The 20,751-nt window shown below is 55.0% G+C and overlaps 7 protein-coding genes across 7 annotated transcripts in view; 5 read left to right on the plus strand and 2 right to left on the minus strand.

The window, feature by feature from the left end:
* GUITHDRAFT_132849 (hypothetical protein) overlaps positions 1–2,130 on the plus strand; it is a gene marked incomplete at both ends in the record, with an annotated part of 3,453 nt that extends 1,323 nt beyond the window's left edge. The window contains 4 exons of the mRNA XM_005840723.1: positions 97–318; positions 428–1,785; positions 1,894–1,930; positions 2,044–2,130. Coding sequence (XP_005840780.1) covers positions 97–318; positions 428–1,785; positions 1,894–1,930; positions 2,044–2,130 — 1,704 coding nt within the window. The remainder of the gene's footprint in view (positions 1–96; positions 319–427; positions 1,786–1,893; positions 1,931–2,043) is intronic.
* A 997-nt stretch (positions 2,131–3,127) lies between these two features.
* GUITHDRAFT_132850 (hypothetical protein) lies at positions 3,128–3,786 on the plus strand (the record flags this gene model as incomplete). Its single annotated transcript, XM_005840724.1, has 2 exons — positions 3,128–3,142; positions 3,196–3,786. 2 exons carry the CDS (start codon positions 3,128–3,130, stop codon positions 3,784–3,786), a joined length of 606 nt encoding a protein of 201 aa, XP_005840781.1.
* On the minus strand, positions 3,771–6,342 carry GUITHDRAFT_160931 (hypothetical protein; the record flags this gene model as incomplete). Its single annotated transcript, XM_005840725.1, has 9 exons — positions 6,180–6,342; positions 5,814–5,875; positions 5,663–5,768; positions 5,580–5,615; positions 5,467–5,531; positions 5,118–5,188; positions 4,742–4,852; positions 4,282–4,397; positions 3,771–3,830 (listed from the first exon to the last, which is right to left on the minus strand). Coding segments are annotated over exons 1-9 (732 nt in total), but the record flags the coding sequence as incomplete, so codon positions are not given.
* An 888-nt stretch (positions 6,343–7,230) lies between these two features.
* On the plus strand, positions 7,231–11,987 carry GUITHDRAFT_100772 (hypothetical protein; the record flags this gene model as incomplete). Its single annotated transcript, XM_005840726.1, has 21 exons — positions 7,231–7,287; positions 7,335–7,715; positions 7,823–7,948; positions 7,994–8,129; positions 8,505–8,655; positions 8,711–8,805; positions 8,849–8,883; positions 9,283–9,392; positions 9,443–9,475; positions 9,678–9,709; positions 10,071–10,115; positions 10,176–10,233; positions 10,291–10,401; positions 10,494–10,545; positions 10,598–10,659; positions 10,824–10,848; positions 10,902–10,957; positions 11,149–11,236; positions 11,483–11,533; positions 11,575–11,708; positions 11,864–11,987. 21 exons carry the CDS (start codon positions 7,231–7,233, stop codon positions 11,985–11,987), a joined length of 1,962 nt encoding a protein of 653 aa, XP_005840783.1.
* Positions 11,988–12,639: 652 nt separating this feature from the next.
* On the minus strand, positions 12,640–14,785 carry GUITHDRAFT_100773 (hypothetical protein; the record flags this gene model as incomplete). The annotated part of the gene is made up of 16 exons (XM_005840727.1): positions 12,640–12,741; positions 12,787–12,824; positions 12,879–12,918; positions 12,964–13,005; positions 13,072–13,124; positions 13,185–13,227; positions 13,414–13,440; positions 13,493–13,507; positions 13,570–13,611; positions 13,660–13,737; positions 13,789–13,839; positions 13,887–13,925; positions 14,185–14,291; positions 14,340–14,460; positions 14,510–14,618; positions 14,667–14,785. 16 exons carry the CDS (start codon positions 14,783–14,785, stop codon positions 12,640–12,642), a joined length of 1,026 nt encoding a protein of 341 aa, XP_005840784.1.
* A 1,398-nt stretch (positions 14,786–16,183) lies between these two features.
* On the plus strand, positions 16,184–18,101 carry GUITHDRAFT_132854 (hypothetical protein; the record flags this gene model as incomplete). Its single annotated transcript, XM_005840728.1, has 4 exons — positions 16,184–16,260; positions 16,489–16,726; positions 17,609–17,743; positions 17,841–18,101. The coding sequence occupies 4 exons, from the start codon at positions 16,184–16,186 to the stop codon at positions 18,099–18,101; spliced, it is 711 nt and encodes a 236-aa protein (XP_005840785.1).
* A 1,474-nt stretch (positions 18,102–19,575) lies between these two features.
* Lhcr6 (light-harvesting Chl a protein 6) lies at positions 19,576–20,711 on the plus strand. Its single transcript, XM_005840729.1, has 2 exons — positions 19,576–19,671; positions 19,982–20,711. The coding sequence occupies exons 1-2, from the start codon at positions 19,581–19,583 to the stop codon at positions 20,665–20,667; spliced, it is 777 nt and encodes a 258-aa protein (XP_005840786.1). The 5' UTR covers positions 19,576–19,580; the 3' UTR covers positions 20,668–20,711.
* Positions 20,712–20,751: the final 40 nt, after the last annotated feature.

The raw sequence follows: 20,751 nt of genomic DNA on the forward strand, positions 1-20,751 counted from the left end.
GAGGAGGAGGAGGAGGTCTCTATGAACGGGAGGAGGAAGGCGAATAGTCGAGGAGCCATCCAGGAGGAAGCGTGTGGCGTTGGAATTGTGCTCCAGGAGTACTCCGATAGGACAGTGCGGGTGGTGCACGTGCACGAGGACAGCCCGGCAGGACGGGAAGGGAACGTGCAGGTCGGGGACATACTGAAGAGGATCGGGGAGGAGGAGGTGTACAGGAAAAGCATTTCCCAAGTCGCTCCCCGCATCTTGGGAAAGAGAGGGACCGTGCTTCGGCTCGGGCTGCTGCGGCAGGTGGAGGGACAATGGAAGGAGATGGCGGTGAGTTGAGGGATTGGGAGCAAAAACGGAACAAAGGAAATGGCGAGTGGGGGAGGAGGAGGAGGATGAAGTTGAGGAGGGGATGGAGTCGTCTGAGTTTTTGTTGCAGATTTCGCTGCGGCGTGAGCCCAGGCATGCTGCACGGGCTAACGGAGGACAGCAGCAGCAGGAGGATGAAGACGAGGACGTGGACCATGGAGAGGAAGAGGAGGAAGAACAGCAACAGGAATCAAAGAATGGTCACCTCAACAACAAACTTGGTAACGGAAGAGACGATGATTGGAGAAGCTCGTCAAGAAGCAACAACAGCGTTTCCTCGAGAGGAGGAGGAGGAGGAGGAGGAGGAGGGAGTGTATCCTCGCATACCAGGTCGCAGAGGAGCGAGAAGCATGCACGAGCTAGCGACTCGCTCTCACAGGCGTCGTCGCGTCGCTCGAGCAGCTCCAAGTTGTCCAGCAGGAGCGGAACAAGCCGACAGTCAGCCCGAGGAGGGGAGACGGGGAGAGAGGAACGGGGAGGAGAGAGCGAGAGATCATCAGGAGGATCGGCTTCATCGCTGACAGCAGCAGACCGTTGCCTGCTCCACTTCGCCTTCTTCGGCAAACTAGCAGAGCAGATGCAGGACCTGCCCAACGTGCTGCTGGACCTGGAGGTCCCGTTGCCCCCCGTGGACGAGCAGTGGCTGCTGATGGAGCTGGAAAAGAGGATGCGGATGTGCGACGATGAAACCTCCTCCTCCGTCACCGAGGGATTCATCTCCGACACGAGCAGCGTGGCGGGGAGTGCGGGATGGTCGGACGGCAGCGTGCAGGAGATGCAACAGGGGAAAGGGAGAGGAGGAAGGAAGGAAGCAGGGAGGAAGCGGGTGGGAATCGAAGACTATCTGCTAGGGAGGACGAACCCGCAAGTGGACATGAGGAGGAGGGAGCGGAGCACGGGGAGGAAGAGGATGAGCGGGACACTGTGCGTGAGGAGGAAGAAGGAGGGAGTGGCTGTGTGGCACCGGAGATTCTTCGTGCTCTTTGACAGCCTCGAGCTGGTTTCCTTTAGATCGAAGCGCAGGTTCGAGCGTGGAGAACCCCCCGAAGCGAGGAGGGTCATAGCGGGGAACAAGGTGGGTGCGATGCCCAGCAGCTTCCAGCAGCGGCACAGCTTCTTCCTGTCAAGGAGGGAGAAGGGAGGAGGGAACATGCTGGTCTTGTCCGCCCCGTCCGAGGCTGCGCGGCGAGCATGGATTGATCAGATCGCTCTGCTGTGCTCGGAGGAGACCATCCACATGAAGAGGATGTGGGAGGAGGAGGGGCTGGCGCCTGACGCGTCTGCTGCCAAGATCGTCGACTTTCTGCTCGACCTCAACGCTGACGTCAACTGTCAGAATCGCAGGGGCTGCTCCCCCCTCCACTTCGCAGCTCAGAACGGAGACGTCGCCTCCTGCCGTGCGCTGCTGCTTGCTTCCTCGGGCCTGAGGTGGAGCAGAACAGAAAGGGGGGAGGGGGGGGGAGGAAGAGGAAGAGAATAGGGAAGGAGGAGGGGGAGGAGGCATACAGGAAAAGGAGATGACGCAATTTTTCGCAGGTTAGAGGCGAAGGATGAAGATGGGCTCACTGCACAGGTTGGTATCCCCCCGCTTGCAAGAGAGGAAGGAGGGTAGGGAGAGTGCGAAGAACGGGGACGGAGGAGGAGGAGGAGGAGGAGGAGGAGGAGGAAAGCTGATACGTTGAGCAGAAGATTGCAAAGAAGGCTAGGAACCTGGAGATTGAGGCGTTGATCAAAGACGCGATGGAGAATGAGGAGCAAGAGATTGTTCTTTGAGCCTCCTCTTATTATTATCACATGTGAAAACGATCCCCGTGTGAGAAAGAGAAGCGCTGGAGCAGGAGCAGGAGGAAGAAGATGTGAGGTGATGGGGAGCGAGCGAGCGAGCGAGCGAGGGCATGGCAACGGAGACTGGGGCAGGTCAAGGAGTGCCGTACTGATCGGTAAGAGGAAGAGCTTGAATCTGCTTGATGAGCTTCGGCCATGATGGCGGGCCAACAGTCCTCGCTCCGACCTGCTCCTCCGTCAGTGCCTTGATTCTTGCAGCCTCTGTATCCTCTATGCTCCATCCTCTCCCCCTCCTACCCTCAAATCTGATCCCTCTTGTCTCATTCTAAACATCTTCCTGCACTGCTTTGCTGCTCATCGTCTCCTCGCTCCTGACCCTCCTCCTCCTCCTCCTCCTCCTCCTCCTCCTCCTCCTCCTCCTCCTCCTCACCCTCGCCCTCACCCTCATCCGCACTCTCATCCCATCCATCTCTTCCTCCCCCTCCCTCTCCCTCCCTTCGCTTCACCTTGCCGTCCTTGCGCACGATAAAAACACGGAGGAAGCGATCCTATGCACGGCATGTAAGGAGGAGATGAAAGGAGGAGATATACGGGTGCAAGCAGCAGCAGCAGCAGCAGCAGCAGCAGCAGCAGCAGTAGCAGCGTCTTCTAGTATCACCTTCTCAACCGGAATGGCCTCTTTCCTCCTCTCAGCTGCTAAGGCCCTTTCACTAGAGGAAGAGTTTTAGTGAGGGTTCAGGGAATAAAAGGCTATTGCTACGAGAGCGGCGATCGCTACCAGAGGGTAAAGAGCAGAGGTGAAGCAGGAGGTGGAGGTAGAGGAAGACGTAGAGGTAGAGGACGAGGACGAGGACGAGGACGAGGACGAGGGGGTGCAGCAGCAGCAGCAGCAGCAGGGCACCTTTGGAGCCAATTGGTCCAGTCCTCAACTTGCTGTGGGCGGATGAGAAAAGGATCCCATTGACCGGTAGAGCTGCTCTCCTTCATGGCCTGGTGGAGGGTAAGCAGAAAGCCAGATAGGGGAGGAGGAGGGGAAGTGAAAATGGCATGCAGGAGCAGGAGCAGGAGCAGGAGCACGAGCAGGAGCAGCACGGGGAGGTAGCAAGGAGCAGGCACTGCTGCAGGTTCACCTTCCAACCGGCCGAGTCGTCCTTGAGGTCAGTGAAGACAGGGACGACGCTGACGTCGTTCTTCTTGAGCTCCTTTAGGGCAGACCGTGAGACCAATGGAGCAGGAGCAGCGGGCGAGGAGGGAGGGAGAGGAAGCGAGCAGGTGGAGTGGAGAGATCGGAGCGGGGAGGGAGGGAGAGGAAGGGAGCAGGTGGAGTGGAGAGATCGGAGGAGGGAGACGGGGGGATGTGGAGATAGAAAAAGTAGAGCAGCAAAGGGGAAATTAGGAGAAGGAAAGAAAAATGGAGACGAGGACGAGCACGAGCACGAGGACGAGGACGAGGACGAGGACGAGGACGAGCACGAGGACGAGGACGAGCACGAGGACGAGGACGAGGACGAGGACGAGCACGAGCACGAGCACGAGCACGAGCACGAGGACGAGCACGAGCACGAGGACGAGGACGAGCACGAGGATTGTAATGGATCAACAGGCAACTGGCCTGTACCTCAGCAAAGTTCCCGGCGAGATTGATACATCGAGTGACTTCTGCAGCAGTCCCAGCAAGGATAACAAGCCTGAGAGAAAAGAATAAGAAGAGGACAAGGAAACGCTCCTACCCGCCCCCTCCTCCTGCCCTACTCCCTCTCTTTGATCTCTCCCTCTACGCTCTCTCTCCTCTGCACCCAGACCTCTTCCTGTCCTGTCCTGTCCTGTCCTGTCCTGTCCTGTCCTGTCCTGTCCTGTCCTGTCCTGTCCTGTCCTGTCCTGTCCTGTCCTGTCCTGTCCTGTCCTGTCCTGTCCTGTCCTGTCCTGTCCTGTCCTGTCCTGTCCTGTCCTGTCCTGTCCTGTCCTCTCCTCTCCATTCTTGTCTCCTCCCTCTCTCCCTTACTCCTCTCCTCATCCTCCCTCCTTCCCGCTCTCTCCTCCCGCTCCCTACTCCCCCTCTCTGTCCTCTCCCTCCGTCCTTCCTCTCCCTCCTTCCCTCTCTCTCCTCCTCTCCTCCTCTCCCTCCTCTCCCTCCTCTACCTGCTCTCATCTCGCATGTCTCTCATCGTCTTCAAAGTTCCATCCGCGAGCTCGAGGTTGAGGTTCGCGAGTTTCTCCCTCATCCCGCTCTTGTCCTGCAGCAGCTTGAGAGTCTCCTGCTTGCACGTCAACGGCAGCGAAGAAGCGAAGACGGAGAATCTTGAAGGAGACGAGGAGAAGAAGTGGAAGGGGAAGCGAAGGAGAATGCAAGAGTGAAAGACGAAAGGAACACAAGAGCACGTAGGGGAAAGGAGAACTGGAATAGGAGGGCAGCAAATTGCTGGAGGAGCTCGAGGAGCTCGAGATAAAGCAGCTGGTGCAAAATGAGGAAAGGAGGAGGTCGAGGTCGAGGTGAAGGAGGCGAAGGAGGAGGATGAGAAGTGGAAGGAGAAGTGAGGAGGAGGAGGAGGAGGAGGAGGAGGAGGAGGAGCAGCAGCAGCAGCAGCAGCAGCAGCTGTACCTTGCCCTTGCCATCCTCCCAGATCCACAAGGCGGCGGAGGTAACGACTACTCCGAGGTTGATGGCTGTGTTGGTCGAGGACTCGGAGAGGGGTTGAACGCCTTGGATGCCCTGCTGCACGTCAGGCGACGAGGAGGGACAAGGTCGAGAGGGGAGAGGAAGAGGGACAGAGAAGAGGGAAGAGGGAAGAGGGAAGAAGGAAGGGAGAAATGAGCGGAGAGGAGTGGAGATGAAGAGGGGAGAGGTAGAGAAGAGGAGGGAGGAGGGGGAGAGAGGGGGAGAGAGGGTAGTACAGAGGAGAAGAAAGGAGGAGGAGGAGGAGGAGGAGGAGGGGGAGGAGGAAGAGGAGGAGGAGGAGGAGGAGGAGGAGAGCAACCTGAAGTGCAGCAAAGATTCGAGCACCGGAGATCAGAGTTCCAAGAGAGGCAGAAATACATGCAGCGGCATCTGCGGAGTGTGAGAAGGGGAAAATAACGAGTAACGAGATCAGATGCGATATACAGAAGACCGAGGAAGGGGAGATGAAGGGAGAGATTGGGGACGAGGATATCATGCTGAGGAGAAAGACACAGGAGGAGAGCGCAAGAGATCGAAGACGGTGATGAGGAGGAGAAGGAGGAGGAGAAGGAGGAGGAGAAGGAGAAGGAGGAGGAGAAGGAGGAGGAGGAGGAGGAGGAGGAGGACGGTAGAACAGAGCAGGGGAGAGAACATCTCAAGTCTCTCACAGAAGAACTGTCGGAACTTTCTCAGAGGAGACGCCTGCTCCTCCAGCAGCTTGAAACGAAGCTCACTGGTATTAGCGTGAGAACTGCCCCTCATCCCCTCCATCGTCCCAGACCTCGAAACCGAGCTAGAGCTTGACTTCTTCATCGCCCTGCTCTACATCGTTCACAAGGGGCCGCCAGCCATGCAACTGCTTGCCTCCTCTGACGGAATCGCCCTACAGCCTCAGGAGACTTGGAGTCTTTCCCTTCCTCATCGATGACGTCCATGAGCTCTGACGACTTCTCCTCCGACATCTGAAGGCCTGGGAACCTCAACTCAGTCCCTCTCACTGTAGAGCCAATCTTACAAGAGACAGAAAACTTCCTCCTGCTCTGTCCGTTCCATTGATGCTTGTGATGTGCGGAAAAGCTGCAAGATAATCCTTAACTTCCATCATCATCGTCATCGTCATCGTCGTCATTTCATCACCCTCGTTGTCATCATCATAATTATCAACACATTCATCATCACTAATACTAGCAGCACAAGCGGAACAAGCGGCAGAAGGACAAGCACCATCACTACCACCACCAGCACCACCACCACCACCACCACCAGCAGCAGCAGCAGCACCAGCATCTCCACTAGTATCCTCATCAACAAAACAATCATCGCCTTCGTCATCATCGTCATCGAAATGTCCATCTTAGAACATGAAACATGCATGCGCGACCTGGTAGGGGAGGAAAAGGCCCTCACGTCGTTCAGGAGGACATTGAACGAGAGCGAAAATGAGAACAAGACAAGAAGGCAAGTCAAGAACAGAAACAACTTCGACATTGTACTTCTTGGAACAGTGCTGAAACTCGACCAGGATTCGTGGTGATCCTGGCCCTGAACATAAGAAACCCATCAGCGATTTGTGTTGACATGAAGACTGTCAGTGTCTGGGATTCATGGTCTTGTGCAAGCTAGAAAGTCAAGAGCTGGTCGACTTTCAGTGTTCTTAGCGCTGTCAACAAGCTAACTCTTGCAGGTTTCTCTATCCTTGAATTGCTCCCTCGCTCTATCCATCTCTCCATCTCTCCATCTCCCTCTTCCTCCCTCCCGCTCTCCCTCCCTTCCCCCCTTCTGGTTGTCTGGTTTTCCCATGTTTGTTCTGCTCCTGCTCCCTCTTCTTCCTCCTCCTCCTCCTCCTCCACCGCAAGATCGCTCCGGCTGTCCTCGACATGCCCTCGCTTATATGTGGAGGGTGGGGTGTAAGCGATGATGCTGGGTGGGCAAGGTCGTAGGGGTTTGGCTCGAAATGGGGGGTAGGGGTACTATTTGGACAAAGTAACAAGGTATTTCCATTTTACTCATGGTTTTACCTATAAAAACGCATACCTTCACGTACAAGCACAGATGTTCGAAAATTGGTTGTGGGTGTGGTGTTCATGGATGGCAACTGACAGGGTGGGGGTGGCCTAGGATGCGACCATGGCTTGACGATTGATAGATAAAGATGAGGCGAAGAATGCAGGAAGAGGAGGAGGTGGAGGAGGAGGAGGAGAGGAGGAGGAGAGGAGGAGAGGAGGAGGATGAAGCATCACGGCATTATGGTTGGCAAACAAAAGGATGCAGACGTCGTTGGTGAGGAGAAGACGAAGACGAGGAGATGGTCCATATGCTCCTCAAGGCGACCATGAAAGGGTCTGACGAGAAGGAGCACTGAACCAAGGGAGATGGCCGGAAGCGGGAGATTGACGACTTGGTCTTCGCCACGGCAGTGATCCTGTCCTGACATGCGCAAACTGAACGGCAGTATCGTCGTCTTCATCCTAGGGCTAGCTCTGCTACAGGTGGTTGAATCTCGGTGACACCGTTGGCTGACTGTTACATGTTCCAGCAACCTCCCCTCGTATCCTCGGCCAGAAGCAACCAGCATGGCTGCAGGGCTGCAGACGATCTAGTCCAGCGAGCTGTGGAGAGAGGATCTAAGGGAGACGCTGATGGAGCATTCAAGCTACTCGTAGAGGCAGTTGACGGCTGTCCCAACCATGCAGTGGCGCTGGGACACCTCGGCTACATGTTTGCGATCGGAGGGAACATGAGTAGCGCGAAGCTGTTCCTGCAGAGGTCCTTGACCTTCGACTCGAGCCTGATGCAAGCATGGATCAACTTGGGGAACGTGATGAAGAGCGAGCAAGAGCACCTGGATGAGACGGAGGGGGACTGGAAGACGGTGTGGAGGATGTACCGAACTGCATACAGGTTGTCTCCGAGACAGGTAGGACGTGTGGCTGTCAGAGAATCTTCTTCTAAGTGATTCTGAATTATCGCATGAAGAGTTCGAGTTGACGTTTGCGGGCTTTCTGATCAGTTCCTTCCTTGTAGGTGGATATTACCGCAAATATGGCAGGGTTGTATGCGATGGAGAGAAGCTGGGAACAAGCGGCATGGATGTCAACACAATCAATGCAGATTGAGTTCACAGAAGAGGCCTTCTGCGCGATGATGAAGGTTGGTGAGACAGGGCTGTTTCAAACTCATCACACTCAAAAACAGGCATTGGACAACATCTGTTTGTGGAACCATCCTCTGAGAGACGACAAGCTCCTTGTCAAACTCCTCTTCGAACGCGCGACTGCCTCGCTCTTGTCTCCGGAGCGATCGACCAAGGACAAGCTGTGCTTCAACGCCGGTACAAGAGAAACGACGACAATGGCGATGGCAGAGGGCTGAGATGAGATCGCAGGGACTGCCGCGCTGGTTGCTGACCTGCCCCCAGGTTGCCCTGATCTTTAGCGACTTGTCTTTTGTTCTTGTCGTTAATCTTACTTGTGGAGCTTTTTGGTTTTCCCTTGTTGATGGCATCTGAAGTTTGCGATTGTCATGCAAAAGATCTCGTCCTCTTGATTGCAAGAGCCGAAATGGCGATCGAGCACAAGAAGATCGTTCCGATGCCCTCTGCACTGCACAGGTGGAGGAGGTTGAAGGGGGGCAGGAGGAAGAGGGGAAAATTGGAGATGGAGATGGAGGTGGTGGAGAGGGAGGAGAAGGATGGATGGAGTGTCAGGGGAGCAGCAGCAGCAGCAGCAGCAGCAGCAGCAGCAGCAGCAGCAGCAGCAGCAGCAGCAGCAGCAGCAGCAGCAGCAGCAGCGAGATAGACTCAGGGGAAAGCTTCTGATTGAGAGCACAGCTTCCAACTCCTGCGGGGGAAACGACTGGTTGTGTCCTACGTTTCCGGCCACTTTGCGAATCATCCCATGATGCAGGTCAAAGTGCTGTTGAGATGGAGAACAAGATTGACACAGATTTTCAAACTCAGATGATGCAGGGAATGTTTGTTGGCCATACAAAGGAAAAGATTGAAGTTCGTGAGTTCAACTGCAGTGTAGAAGAATGATCTTGTGCTTGAAGGTCAAGTGTTTTGCAACAACAAAGTCGGACGGAAGGTGAGCGATACAAAGATTGAGAGCGTTGACGTCAGAGGCAGAAAGATAGAGAGAAGACAGAGGAGGAGGAGGAGGAGGAGGAGGAGGAGGAGGAGGAAGAGAGGAAATGGTAGAGATTAAAACATGAATGTTCGAAGTAGAGGGTCTGAAAATGAGAAGATTGAAGGAGGGAACGAAAGCAAAAAGTAAAACAGAAGCAGAGCAGGGATCAGACATCGGGCGTGTGAGAAGGAGAATCCTCGCAGGTTGACAAGCCTCGCAGGTCTGACTTTGACCCGATGTGACTCATCGGCTGAATGGGCAAGCAGCTCACTGAGAATGCTGGCTGAGAGAGGGTGCCAGACGTTCGTGGACGTTGGAGCCATCGAGGATTTGACAGCCGTTGACGGGTTTTGACAGGTCAGCAGCGACGACGACGAGCGGGTTGCCGGAAAGATCAACAGGGCCGGGACGCACATCCTGGTCAACTTGTTCGGATTCCTCGAGAAGGCCAGGAACGCCATCGCAGCGTGCGCTCTCGCTCGAGACGTCGCCGAAGTTGCTCACTCGCTCCTTGCAGGTACCGAGCAGCTCCAGTCCAGATCAACCACAGGTCGGGCCATCGTTGCTGCAAGGGAGGAGGGAGGAGGAAAAAGGAAGGAAGGAATGAGACGGATGGACAGTGGAAAGGAGGAGGAGGGAGGAGGGAGGAGGGAGGATGGAGAGTGGAGGGAGGGAAAGGACGGGGAGCAGCAACCTCTCGAGAGGGTCAGGGAGGGGAACAGGAGCTGATGAAATGTTGTGGTTGTTTTCAGATGGTGCAGCACCACAGGCTCTCCTCATATCGGTCTGTTACTTTGTCGAAATCCTTCGTCTCCCCTTAGCCCCCCGCCGCCCTCACCTCCCTTCCTCCTCGTCCCTTCTCCTCTCCCTCCTCTACTTCCTCTCTCTCCTCTTTCGCTGTGTCCTCCTCCTCCTCCTCCTCCTCCTCCTCCTCCTCCTCCTCCTCCTCCTCCTGATCCTCAATCCTCTCTCCTCACTCTCCTCTCCCTCCTACGATGCCTCTGAAAGCTTCACCAGCCTGCTCTCCCCCTGTCTGTCTGGTCTCTTCCGTTGCCAAGGCACACAGGGGCTCCATCTCCTCCTGTCTCCTGCTGCTCGTTCTACAACACTCTCAGTTGCTCATCCTCCACCCTTGTCTCCCTCAGACTTTCACGTCTCCGACAAGATCACTAGCCCTCCGGACTACCGCGGTAACCGAATCGCCTGCTGCTCTCCCCTTCCCCTTTCCCTTCTCTTGACGTGCTGCACAGGATTTTACAGCGAGTTCCTGGCGTACATGCCCAACAGCTACTTAGTGAACAGTCACAGGTGACAAGGAGGGCTGACAATTGTCACTGCTGTGTGAGTGACTTTCCCGTCGGTCAGATTGGCGTATGCGAACCAGAAGCTGAGCAGCGCGAGTGTGAAACAAGACAAGACGTCCAAAGAAGCTGTTGTGTTTGCGAGCTTGAACAATCTTTACAAACTTGACGAGAGGTGCTGCAAGAGCAGACACAACCATCAAAATCATGACTGCCACCACAACAACAACCGCAGCACACACTTTCCCGGCTCACTCTGCTTTCCAGGTTGTTTGCAACCTGGATGCAGGTAATGAGGAAAATCCCGAGCTCGATGCTGGTAGAGGATGATATTGTTCAATCTTGACGTTGCAAGTTGAAATTCCCATCAGGTCCTCCTTCAAGGCCGAGAAGGAATGCGAGCGAATGCAAGGCTGGCCCAGTATGCAGAAAGGTGAAGTGAAAACCCCTCGTCCTCCCTCCCCCACATCCTCTCTCCTTCCCTCCTCTTGTTTTTTCTTCCTCCCCCCTCTTTTCCTCCCTCTCCCACTTCTTCCCTCCCTCTCTCCTCCTCTTCCACCCCTCTCCCTCCAACACTCGCTCACACTCTCCTCCAAGGTTCGGAATCTCCAAGGATAGGATGGTAGACCCTCCTTTGCCCCTCGCGCTCTGCCAACCGATCTCGTCCTTTTCCAGATCACAGCTTTACCGGTCAAGAAAGAAGAGCACATCGCCCGTCACTCTCAGTTCACGTGAGATAGCATTCTTCCTCCTCCTCTTCCTCCTCCTCCTCCTTCTCCTTCCTCCTCCTCCTCCTCCTCCTCCTCCTCCACCACCACCACCACCTCCTCCTCCTCCTCCTCCTCCTCCTCCTCCGTGCTCTTCACTTCAAGCATCTCTCCGCTTTCTGCGATTGCTGGAGCTCCTCTGACTGCCTTCTCAGCTTGTTCCTTGACACGTGGAAGGTTTCGTCGCACAGCACAGCTGTCGACTCTCTGTGGGCAGGACTACCTGTGGTCGTTCTTCCGCATGTACGGGAGTTACGACATGAAAATGTCCATGATGAAGAAGATTACGATGATGATGATGATGATGATGATGATGATGATGAGGAGGAGGAGGAGGAGGAGGAGGAGGAGGAGGAGGAGGAGAATGAGGATGATGTTGAGGATTAACTTATGTAGCATCCACTAGATCTCTACAAGTGTACATATCTCAAGAGTCTTTGTCTTCCTGTCGACACCTTGACCGTGAGATATTGACGGTCTTTGCTGCAGGAGAAGATGCAAGCTCGTGTTTCGGCAGCGCTCCTCTATGTCCTCGGCATGGTGAGCGCGGGGAGCATTGAGATCCTCCTCACTGGTTCCAGGTCGAGTTTCTCGCCAGAGATGTAGGCGATTACATGGACATCATCCAGACGTTCTGCGCCAACACGACAAAGCAAAGGGTAGCAAGAGACCGACTCGTCAGGCTCCTCGACCAATCTCCTCTCTTCGATACTCAGTAAGTTCCCTTTCCTGCCCTGTTACCATCTCCTGCCACCTGCCCTCCCTCCCTCCCTCCCTCCCCGCCTGCCTCCCCCCGCTTCCTCCCTCCCTCCATTTCTCGCTCTTCCCCCCTCACAACATCTCTCGCGCCTTCTCACGACGTTTCTCAAGGACCTGGATTAAGGATGCGGAGAGGATGCACAGGATGATGTGGGACGTGGCGACGAGGCGGAGGAGCGACGAATCAGCGCGGGCATCAAAACCCTTCCATTTGATCGTCACAGCAAGAGGTTAGGACGCGCTGCTCTCCGACCTCCTCCTCCAACAGCACGAGAAGGCAGCAAGTGCTTATCCTGATATCACAGGACAGTAGAACTCCTCTCCTACCGGCAAGTAGACCGGACCATCCGCCCATGACGGCCTGAAAGCATTCGTCACCGCAACATTGCAGAAGGACTACCCTGCCCCTCACCATGTCGCCTGGTAGGAAACGACGTCGATACAGCCCATGTTGGCATAGTCCTCGTCTGTTGTCAGAGGATCCCAGTCCATGTCCTGCAAGCTTGTCCTTCCTCCTCCTCCTCCTCCTCCTCCTCCCTCCCCGCCCTGCGCGAACACACGGAGCAGCGCGAACATTTTCTGGCACCCCCTCTATTTCGGGTACCTCTCCAAAGGCCGGTGAAGGGGGTGGGAGTGATGGGGGCTCACTGCATGGATTTCGTAGATTGACGTACGGAGAAGCAGCAGAAGAAGAAGAAGCAGCAGCAGCAGAAGCAGAAGCAGATGCTGCTGCTGCTGCTGCTGCTGCTTCTTCTGCAGGAAGAATTACGCGAGGACGTTAAACGACATGGCCAGGAGAGGCATGGGGATGAGATTATGTTGACCATCTACTTGAAAGACAACTAACTCCAAGACAACGTCATCGCCGTCTATCAGCCCCAGCCGCCTCACGACCTCCTTGCAGGCTTCTGCGCCTTGTAGCCGTTGGTGGGGTCGTACTCGGTGTCCTTCTTCAAGTTGCCGAAAAACTCCTTGAAAGCAGCAGCTGCCTGCGCTGACTCGTCACGATGGCCCCGAAGCTCCTCCCTTCCTACCTCCTTGTTGGACACGACGGTGTTGGGGTTGTACTGCACTGAAGGAGTGGGGTCATGAGGAAACACAAGGCGGGGTTCCCAGCCTCACTCACAGTCTGTGGTGTGCGCTCCTGTGATCCCATACATGCTGTCCTGCACAGCCGTCACAGCCGCACGCGTCAGCTGCTGCTGGTGCACCTTGAACTCCTTCTGGATCGGCTTGGCATTGCGCTCGTAGAGCTGAGGGGATGAAGGAAGAGAGAGAGGAACGTCAGGCTTTCAACCCGCCATGGAGGTATCGATCACCTCGAAGGTCGTGAAGGAAGTCTCGGGGTAGAATATGGAGGCAACAGCTACCTCTGTGCGAAGCTGCTCAGCAGGTTGTGGCAGGGAGAGGAGGGGAGCAGTCGCGCATGCACCTGCGAGGTCTGCGCGATCGATGTCGGAGTATCCTGTGTCACCCTGTCGAGGCGGGTGAGAAGGAGATGATGTCGTTAAGAAGCAAAAGGGAATGACAGGAAGGACAGAGGACAGGACAGAGGAGGAGACAAGACAGGAAAGAGGAGGGGACAAGACAGGACAGGACAGGACAGGACAGGACAGGACAGGACAGGACAGGACAGGACAGGACAGAAATTCTTCTAATACCTGCACAGCCACTAGATTGTTCAATCCCTGTGAGTGTTGTTAATGACGAGACCACGTGCTCCATTCAGAGCTTGCAGACCTTGGGCTTGCCAGACTGCGCAAGTTTTCACATGAGAGTCAGACTTGCAAAGTTCTGTCTTCATGAGACTGTTTCACCTGAAGCCCTCCTGGCCTGATTATGGTATAGCTGCACTTGGTCTGCAAAGTCCGTCATGCTCCAAACTCAGAGCAAGCTAGAGGAGGCACCTGGCCCTTGTAAATCTCCCTCAGTCTCTCTTCACCCTGTTCCTTGTAGTCCATGATGTTTCCGAACAAGTTGGTGAACTGGGAAGGAACAAAATCAACCAAACTGTCTCAACAGGCCCATAGAATCACCTTGAAAGCGAACGAATCCGGACGAGTCACACCGAGGCTTGAGATGACAACCTGCGACCTCCATCACTCTACTGCAAGGCTCTTCCTACAGTCCACACCAGTCGCTCCACTCCTGCAGCAATGCAGGCCTTGGCAACCTGGGCACCGCAGCCGATATGAGAAGGGGAGCACAATGATGATTAGCCCAACGTTCTCAACTCCGATGCAATCAACCGCCTCAGCGTTTCCTCCCTTCCAAGATAATCAGACAAGGCGGCAAGCAAACGCCATGCTTGCCTTCTGGCTCGCACTGCTAGCAAACACAACAGCGCCGGCACCAGCCAGGGCCTGCAAGTTGAAGTCAGCTGCCTGTGCCCTCCAAGACGGTGAACGAAGAGATGGTAAGCCGTTCAGAACCTCGGTCAGGGTGTCAGGCTTTGTCACGTCAACTCCTGTGAGCAGGTCGATGTCGTCTGCCGGATACTCTGAGGCTCCAAACATCTCCTTAGTCGCTTCTCCTCTCACTGACGCCCACTGTCAGAGCAAGCTCCTCTCAGCAACAAGAGGCTGACCAGCTGCACGGATGCCGTAACCACCCTTGCGCAGAAGAGTGTTGACGACTTCCTTGCCTGTCTTCCCCGTAGCTCCCAAGACAACAACAGGACGCCTTGAGCTTCCCAAGGGAGGCTGATCCTGCACAGAATTTACAGGGGATCTCATAAGCCCATCCGCATCGGAGTACATCAGCAAACACAGGAAATCCCAGGGAGAGACCAGCGAGCGACAGTCCTGCGACTTGGAGGAAGGACCTCCTCTGCATGCTCGTGTCTTGCTCCTGCATCTTCGGTCCCCTGGCCAAGGAAATCGTTAGCAATGAACCAACAACTCGAGCATATCACCATGATCGGCGCCCGACGGGACCAGGAGAGGAGACGCCATTGAGCGCTGCCGTTCCTCTTCGGAGGAGTAAGGAGGTGTGAGGCGAAGGGAGGTACGCATCCGCCAGAAGCGGCGCCATCGCTGCAAGCAGAACGACTTTCGCCATTTTCCTTTATGTGTGCTGGGCGCCGTCAGTCGGCGGGCCTCTGAGCCTGGGCCTGCACCGCCAGGCCCTGAGGGCGCCCGGATCATGGCGGCACGCGGCCCATCGACGCCCGGCCGGGGGCTGCAGCCTCCTCAGGCTCCGTGCGCGCCGGGCGGCGTGATCCGGCGGCGAGTCGGATGGTGACTCAGTGAAAGCCCGGACTCCGGGAGTCACTGCAACCTTGCCGCAGTGCCCCGGGCTTACTACCGTACCGGCCCGGGCCGTGAGGCGCGGCCCCCCCCACAACTGACTAGCCTATTAGGGCCTAGACTCAAGACCCGGCGGCCGGGCGCGGCCGGGCGACGTCACATCACTGAGTTTCAAGTTACCCAGGCTGCCACTCAGTCCGATCCGATGATCAGTAGTACCGCCGTACGGTTACTCCAAAAGCGGGTGGCCCCCGCCGGCCGCGCGGCCCTTGCCCGCGGCGCGGCCCGCCAGGGCCTCGGGGCACGATCAGTTCCCGGAGTCCAGTCATGTTCCGAGTTCATCATAGTTGAAGTCACAACTTAAGTTCGACGGCCCGGCGGCCCGGCGGCCCGGCATACGGTACTGTACTAGTACTGAGCGACCGTGATAGCTGGCCGGGCACTGCGGCATGGCATGATGGCGCGGGCCCGCCGGGACTCCCGGTACTTTTTTTTGAAAAAGTTGAGGGTCACTGAGCCGCCCCTCTGCTCGATTGTCCTGGTACTGATTTTAACTTAACTTTGAGTAAAAGCCTTTCCTAAAGTAGTGACCACATCTTTTTTCCCTAACTAAGTTGGACATAACGATGCAACAGTAAGGAGCAAAGGGGAGGGAGGAGAGGGGAAGGGAGATCATGCGCGCTTCCTTCTCCATGTTGCCCAGTGAGCTGGAACTCATTGATCGCCTGCGTGTCTGCAGAGAGCAGCGGGTCTGGGATGCAAGATACTACGACAAAATGGAGTGCAACATCCGATGATATTTGAAGAATCGTAGTTGCTTGAGCTCGAAAGGGGAAAAAGTAGCATTTGTGAGAGGATGTAGGAAGCCTGCAAAAAAATTTCAGCATGATGTTGTATCATATCGTGTGACGGGGAGACATCAACCAATCAGTCGTGAGGGGCCGCCGCAAATGATGAACGATGGCTCCGTGCAAGGCATGGACTAGAGGGAGGCGAGAGACAAAGAGAGAGACAGAACAAGAAAAAGAAAACAAATAGAAAGAAATGCTAAAACAAAGACAGAGACAGAGACAGAGAAAGAGACAGAGACAGAGACAGAGACAGAGAAAGAGACAGAGACAGAGCTAAAGATAACCTTTTTACAGCCATACCTTGTAACATTTCTGTGCTTGCAGCTGGCTCCATGAAGAGGATATCCCTGGCTTGCAAGCCCTGCAAAGACATCAAGTCCAAGTGTGATAACTTCCAACCATGCACAAGGTTGCCATCGTCTCATATTGAGCGCACTTGTTGTTTCCTTCTCTTTCGTTTCTTCTCCCTCCGTCCCTCCGTCCCTCCCTCTTTCCCTCCCTCCCTCCCTCCCTCCCTCCCTCCCTCCTTCCCTCTCACTCTGCCTCCTGCAATTGATGTATGCGGATCTGGGTCACTGAACTGAAAAGTTGGGAGCAGAGTTAGAGTGGGGAGCAACTTATCTCTTTGATTATTCAGGTGTGTTCAGTCCAACATAGCAGATCAGTGCATCAGGCTGCGAGTGGCGAGGGGGGCGAGGAAGAGAAGCACAGTAGCGTGTATCCCTTGCAAGAGAGCAAAGTTGAAGTGTGACGAGGAGAGGCCTTGCTCGCGCTGCAAGCGTCTCGGCAGAGAGTGGGACTGCATCGACGAGCAGCTAGAGCTCATCCAGTCGCAGCTGGTTGACCTGAACGAGGATCAGTTCGACCGGCTCGATGTGCTCTCTCCTGACCGGCCTAGCCGCGTGCTGGAGCTGCAGGTGGAGCGGCCGCTGAACTACAGGGCCCGAAGCATGTCCTTCCAGGAGCCCTCGCTTCTGCGAGAGAGAATGAACTCCATGGGATGGCCCGACCGAGTGCTGGCGAGGCACTGGGAGTTCGGGCACAGCTCGAGAGACATGATGAACATCTTCGTCTGCCTTCCTCCTTACATGCAGGATGTCACAAGGAGGGCCTTGCAGGCCTTGGAGATCATCATCGAAGATGCCATGGCCAAGAGGCAGGCGCAGCTGCTAGCGGAAACCACGACCGTCTCAGCGCGCGAGGTGGAGCTAGAACGCACGTTCTACGAGCAGCAGGAATACGGTGTGATGTCCCAGCATGTCTACTCTGGGACGGGCAAGCGAGCGCACGCCTACGTTTCTGGTGCAGCGTGCCACATGATGGGTCTGCATGTAGAGGAGGTGCTGGCAAGGATTGCGAACAGGGAGCTGCCATTGTTGAGCACGGAGCTGAACTACTTGGTCTATGTTATGTACGGGACCTGGTCCTTTGCGATGTACCCTGGCAGGCCGCTCGATCTGATCACCCCGATCCGAGTCCGTGGAGAACATGGCGAGAGCTGTGTGATGGTCCGAATGGTCCAGCAGCAGCAGTTTGACAGTCATGGCTCTTTAAAGTCCATCAAGTCCTTTCTGCACCCGGTAAGCTGGGGACTGATCGGGAGCAAGCGCAAGGGAGAAGTAGCAGGATGAGACAAAACAGGAACGAGGAGGAAAAGGACGACAATGAGGGAGGAGGAGGAGGAGGAGGAGGAGGAGGAGGAGGAGGAGGAGGAGGAGGAGGAGGAGGAGGAGGAAATCTGACTTGGCATATGTCAGGTAAGCAAAGAAGATTTCGAGTCCCGTTTGTTAAACGCCGCCGACCCCTTCGTGCGGTTGTTGAAAATTATCAACCTCGACCGTGAAAGAAGCTACGATCGATGGATGAGCGACTTCGATGCCGACATGTATGCGGTGAGCTACCAGCATGGCAACTTCCTGTTTGCCTGCCTGCTGCCTCTGCCTGCCTGCCTTGGCATGCTGCGTCCTTTTCCCCTGAGCTCACTCGCAGGGGGAAACGATCCTAGGGATGCAGAAGTCGAAGGAGGGCCAGGAGCGGCTGCTTGCCCTGTCGCGGGAGCTGGAGACCCTGTACGGGCCGTTTGTTGCTAGGGCTGAACAAATACTCCAGCAGAGGTTGCGAGAGCTGTCGACAGAGCAGCCGGTCACCGCAGTGAATGTGATGCACAAGCTTCCAGGTCAGTTTCAGCCTCCTGTCAGTGCCACTGGCCAATCAGAGACACTTCGACCTACTATGTCTGAAGGGACTTGACTCCGAGTCGCTGGCCCGAGCCGCAGCGGCCCCGGCCCGCCGGAGCGCCGGGTGCTGCCAAATTTTCAAATTTTCAAATTTTCAAATTTTCAAATTTTCAAATTTTCGAAGTTGAAATCAGGGTGCCATGATAATCATTGAACTGTAGGTTAATGATGCCGAGTTTAAGCCTTTCAAGTTTAATCAACATTGTGCCATGATTGAGGAGCACATCCGATATGGGGCGCGCGCCATGAGAGAGACAGGCCGCGCCCTGTATGATGCCAGGAGGATGCCACGGTGCCTCGGGCGCCGTCCCGCGGCGGGCCCACCTCGCGGCCAGGATCGAACTTCCGAGTCACGGGCCCGGAGTCCGCATGCGGGCCGGAACTTGCCAGTTCCCCGAGCCTGAGTCCTGTGGTTACTAAGAGCCGGGCACTTTTATTGATTTTTTTAGTGTAAAAGGCTGAAACAAAAAAGAAAAAAAAATGGATTGTTTTTCTTTGTAATCAAGCATCTGGAAAACGAGTACTTCAGGTCATCGTGTGGGTAGGGGTGGAAGTCCAATAGAAAAGCACCCCTACTTTTTAGCTCGGTTGTAGTATTCATGGGTAGGGTACACAAGTACACCACCTCTGACAGGGGGTACCTGCAAACCCTGCGATCCTTGTGTCCCAAAGGATATTACCCTACCCTTTCCCACCCACACTGAAACTGCTACCCCTTCAACAACCACATCCACACATATCGTATTTCTATGGTCTATCTATCACCGTTTTTCTATGTCGAGACATATGAAAATTCTCACTTGACCCAACATGGCCCTCCTGTCACTCCCATCGCACTATTGCTATCGAAACATACCCCTTGTATTCGTCAGTACCCCCTTGTTTGGATCACCCACCCAGCTAATTACGAGTACCTACAGGGGTGTACCCCATTCTTTCCCGGGGCGACTGCTCAAAGTACCCCTACTTACCATACCTACACCCTCTATAAAAGAAACTACCCCTTTTTATGACCCTACCCTTGTGGAAATTGTTATCCCACCCCCTTCCTCCTGGTGCCCTACCCTACCCAACATTGTAGGTCTCTTTCCTGTTTCCCCCGGTCACACGTACAGTTTGGATCACCCGTGGTATATTCGTGAAACAGCAGGGTACAGCTACCCACTTGTAATTGTGGACTCTGAACGGGTAGGGAAAATTCAAGAAGGGTGTCTTGTCATAGGGTACTGTCATTTGGTGGGGTGCAGGAAAGAAATTGATGCCGCAATGGGTGGGGTGAGTTAAATTGAAGTTGAAGTACCCCTCCATTTATCCATCAAATTACTTAGATCTTATAGGGTATCTGCAATTCTATTAAAAATTACGAGGGTAGAGTATTTTCCGTAGGTAGGGTGAATTGAACTGGGGGGTTCTGGAAGAGCCTAGGGGTAGGGGTAGGGTGGTAGGGGGCTTGGCGTAATAAATCTGTGGAGGGAGGAACCGCAAGCGAAAGATGCTTCGCACGTCCGTCATCGCTGCCTCTGTAGCTACTGCCACTGCCTTCTTGGCTGGCCCAGCTCTTCCTTCTGCTCATGCCCCAGCACGTAAGTCATCATCTTGTTTTATTCTGCCTTGTATTTGTGCATGTTCTTGGTCTTTCTTGCATGATTTCCGAAAAACGAAGTTTTGGGATCGAATCTAACTTCCTGGATTCTTGATGAGTTCTCTTTGTCTGGAATGCACAGAGAGCTGTGGTTGTATGCCAAAACTTGATGCATTGTGAACTGGGGTCTAGTCAGTGTGAGAATCAATCGTGATGCATCGTGAGTGTAACCAGTAACAAAGAGCTGTAAAATATCTTTTCAAGCGACGAATTCCTACATGACTGGGTTACTGACGTCGATGTGATGACAGGCAGCAATGCCATCAGCTCCATGTCCATGCAGGCAAGAAGCAAGCCCCTCCCATGGCTTGAGGCTCCTCCTGCCCTCGATGGCAAGATGGAGGGCGATGTCGGCTTCGATCCGCTCTGGGTTTCTTCCATGCTCCCGGATGCTGGATGGATCAAGTTCCTGCGTGAGGCCGAGCTCAAGCACGGCCGCGTTGCTATGCTTGCCGCCACTGGAGCTATCGTGCAGGACATTTTCACCTTCCCTGGAGTGGACAAGGTCATCGGTGCTGCCAAGATGACCAGCGCTCACGACAAGTACCTCTCCCTCGAGATTGGCGGAAGCAAGGTCGCCACCATGCATCAGATGCTCCTCTGGATCGGCCTCCTCGAGATCCTCTCCGCTCCTGCCATCGTCCAGACCTTCAAGGGTGAGACCTCCCGCGCCCCCGGTGACTTCGGCTTCGATCCCCTCGGTTTCTCTAAGGACGCCAAGTCTGCCTCCACCTATCGCCTCAAGGAGGTGAAGAACGGCCGTCTCGCCATGATCGGAATCGGAGGAATGGTCCATCACTACCTTCTCACCGGCAAGGGACCCCTTCAGTTCCTTGGTGGCATCCCCAACTACAAGTCCTGCGTTGCCCACGATGTCGGCCCCATCGCTAACTACTTGATGAAGCCAGTTGGAACCATCCTCCCCAAGATGTGCTAAATTAGATTATTGTCGCCTTTGAATGAAACCATGGAATTTTTGTGAATGAGGATTTACCTATTGCATCAGCTGGAAACCTGCCAT

The sequence above is a fragment of the Guillardia theta genome, assembly GCF_000315625.1.
Source record: "Guillardia theta CCMP2712 unplaced genomic scaffold GUITHscaffold_5, whole genome shotgun sequence".
Classification (NCBI taxonomy): Eukaryota; class Cryptophyceae; order Pyrenomonadales; family Geminigeraceae; genus Guillardia; species Guillardia theta.

Bases quoted from the DNA above. Each gene is read 5' to 3' on its own strand.
- Lhcr6 (XM_005840729.1), top strand. From the start codon at position 19,581: ATGCTTCGCACGTCCGTCATCGCTGCCTCTGTAGCTACTGCCACTGCC. The intron at 19,672-19,981 runs GTAAGTCATCAT...ATGTGATGACAG, and splicing joins TTCTGCTCATGCCCCAGCAC to GCAGCAATGCCATCAGCTCC.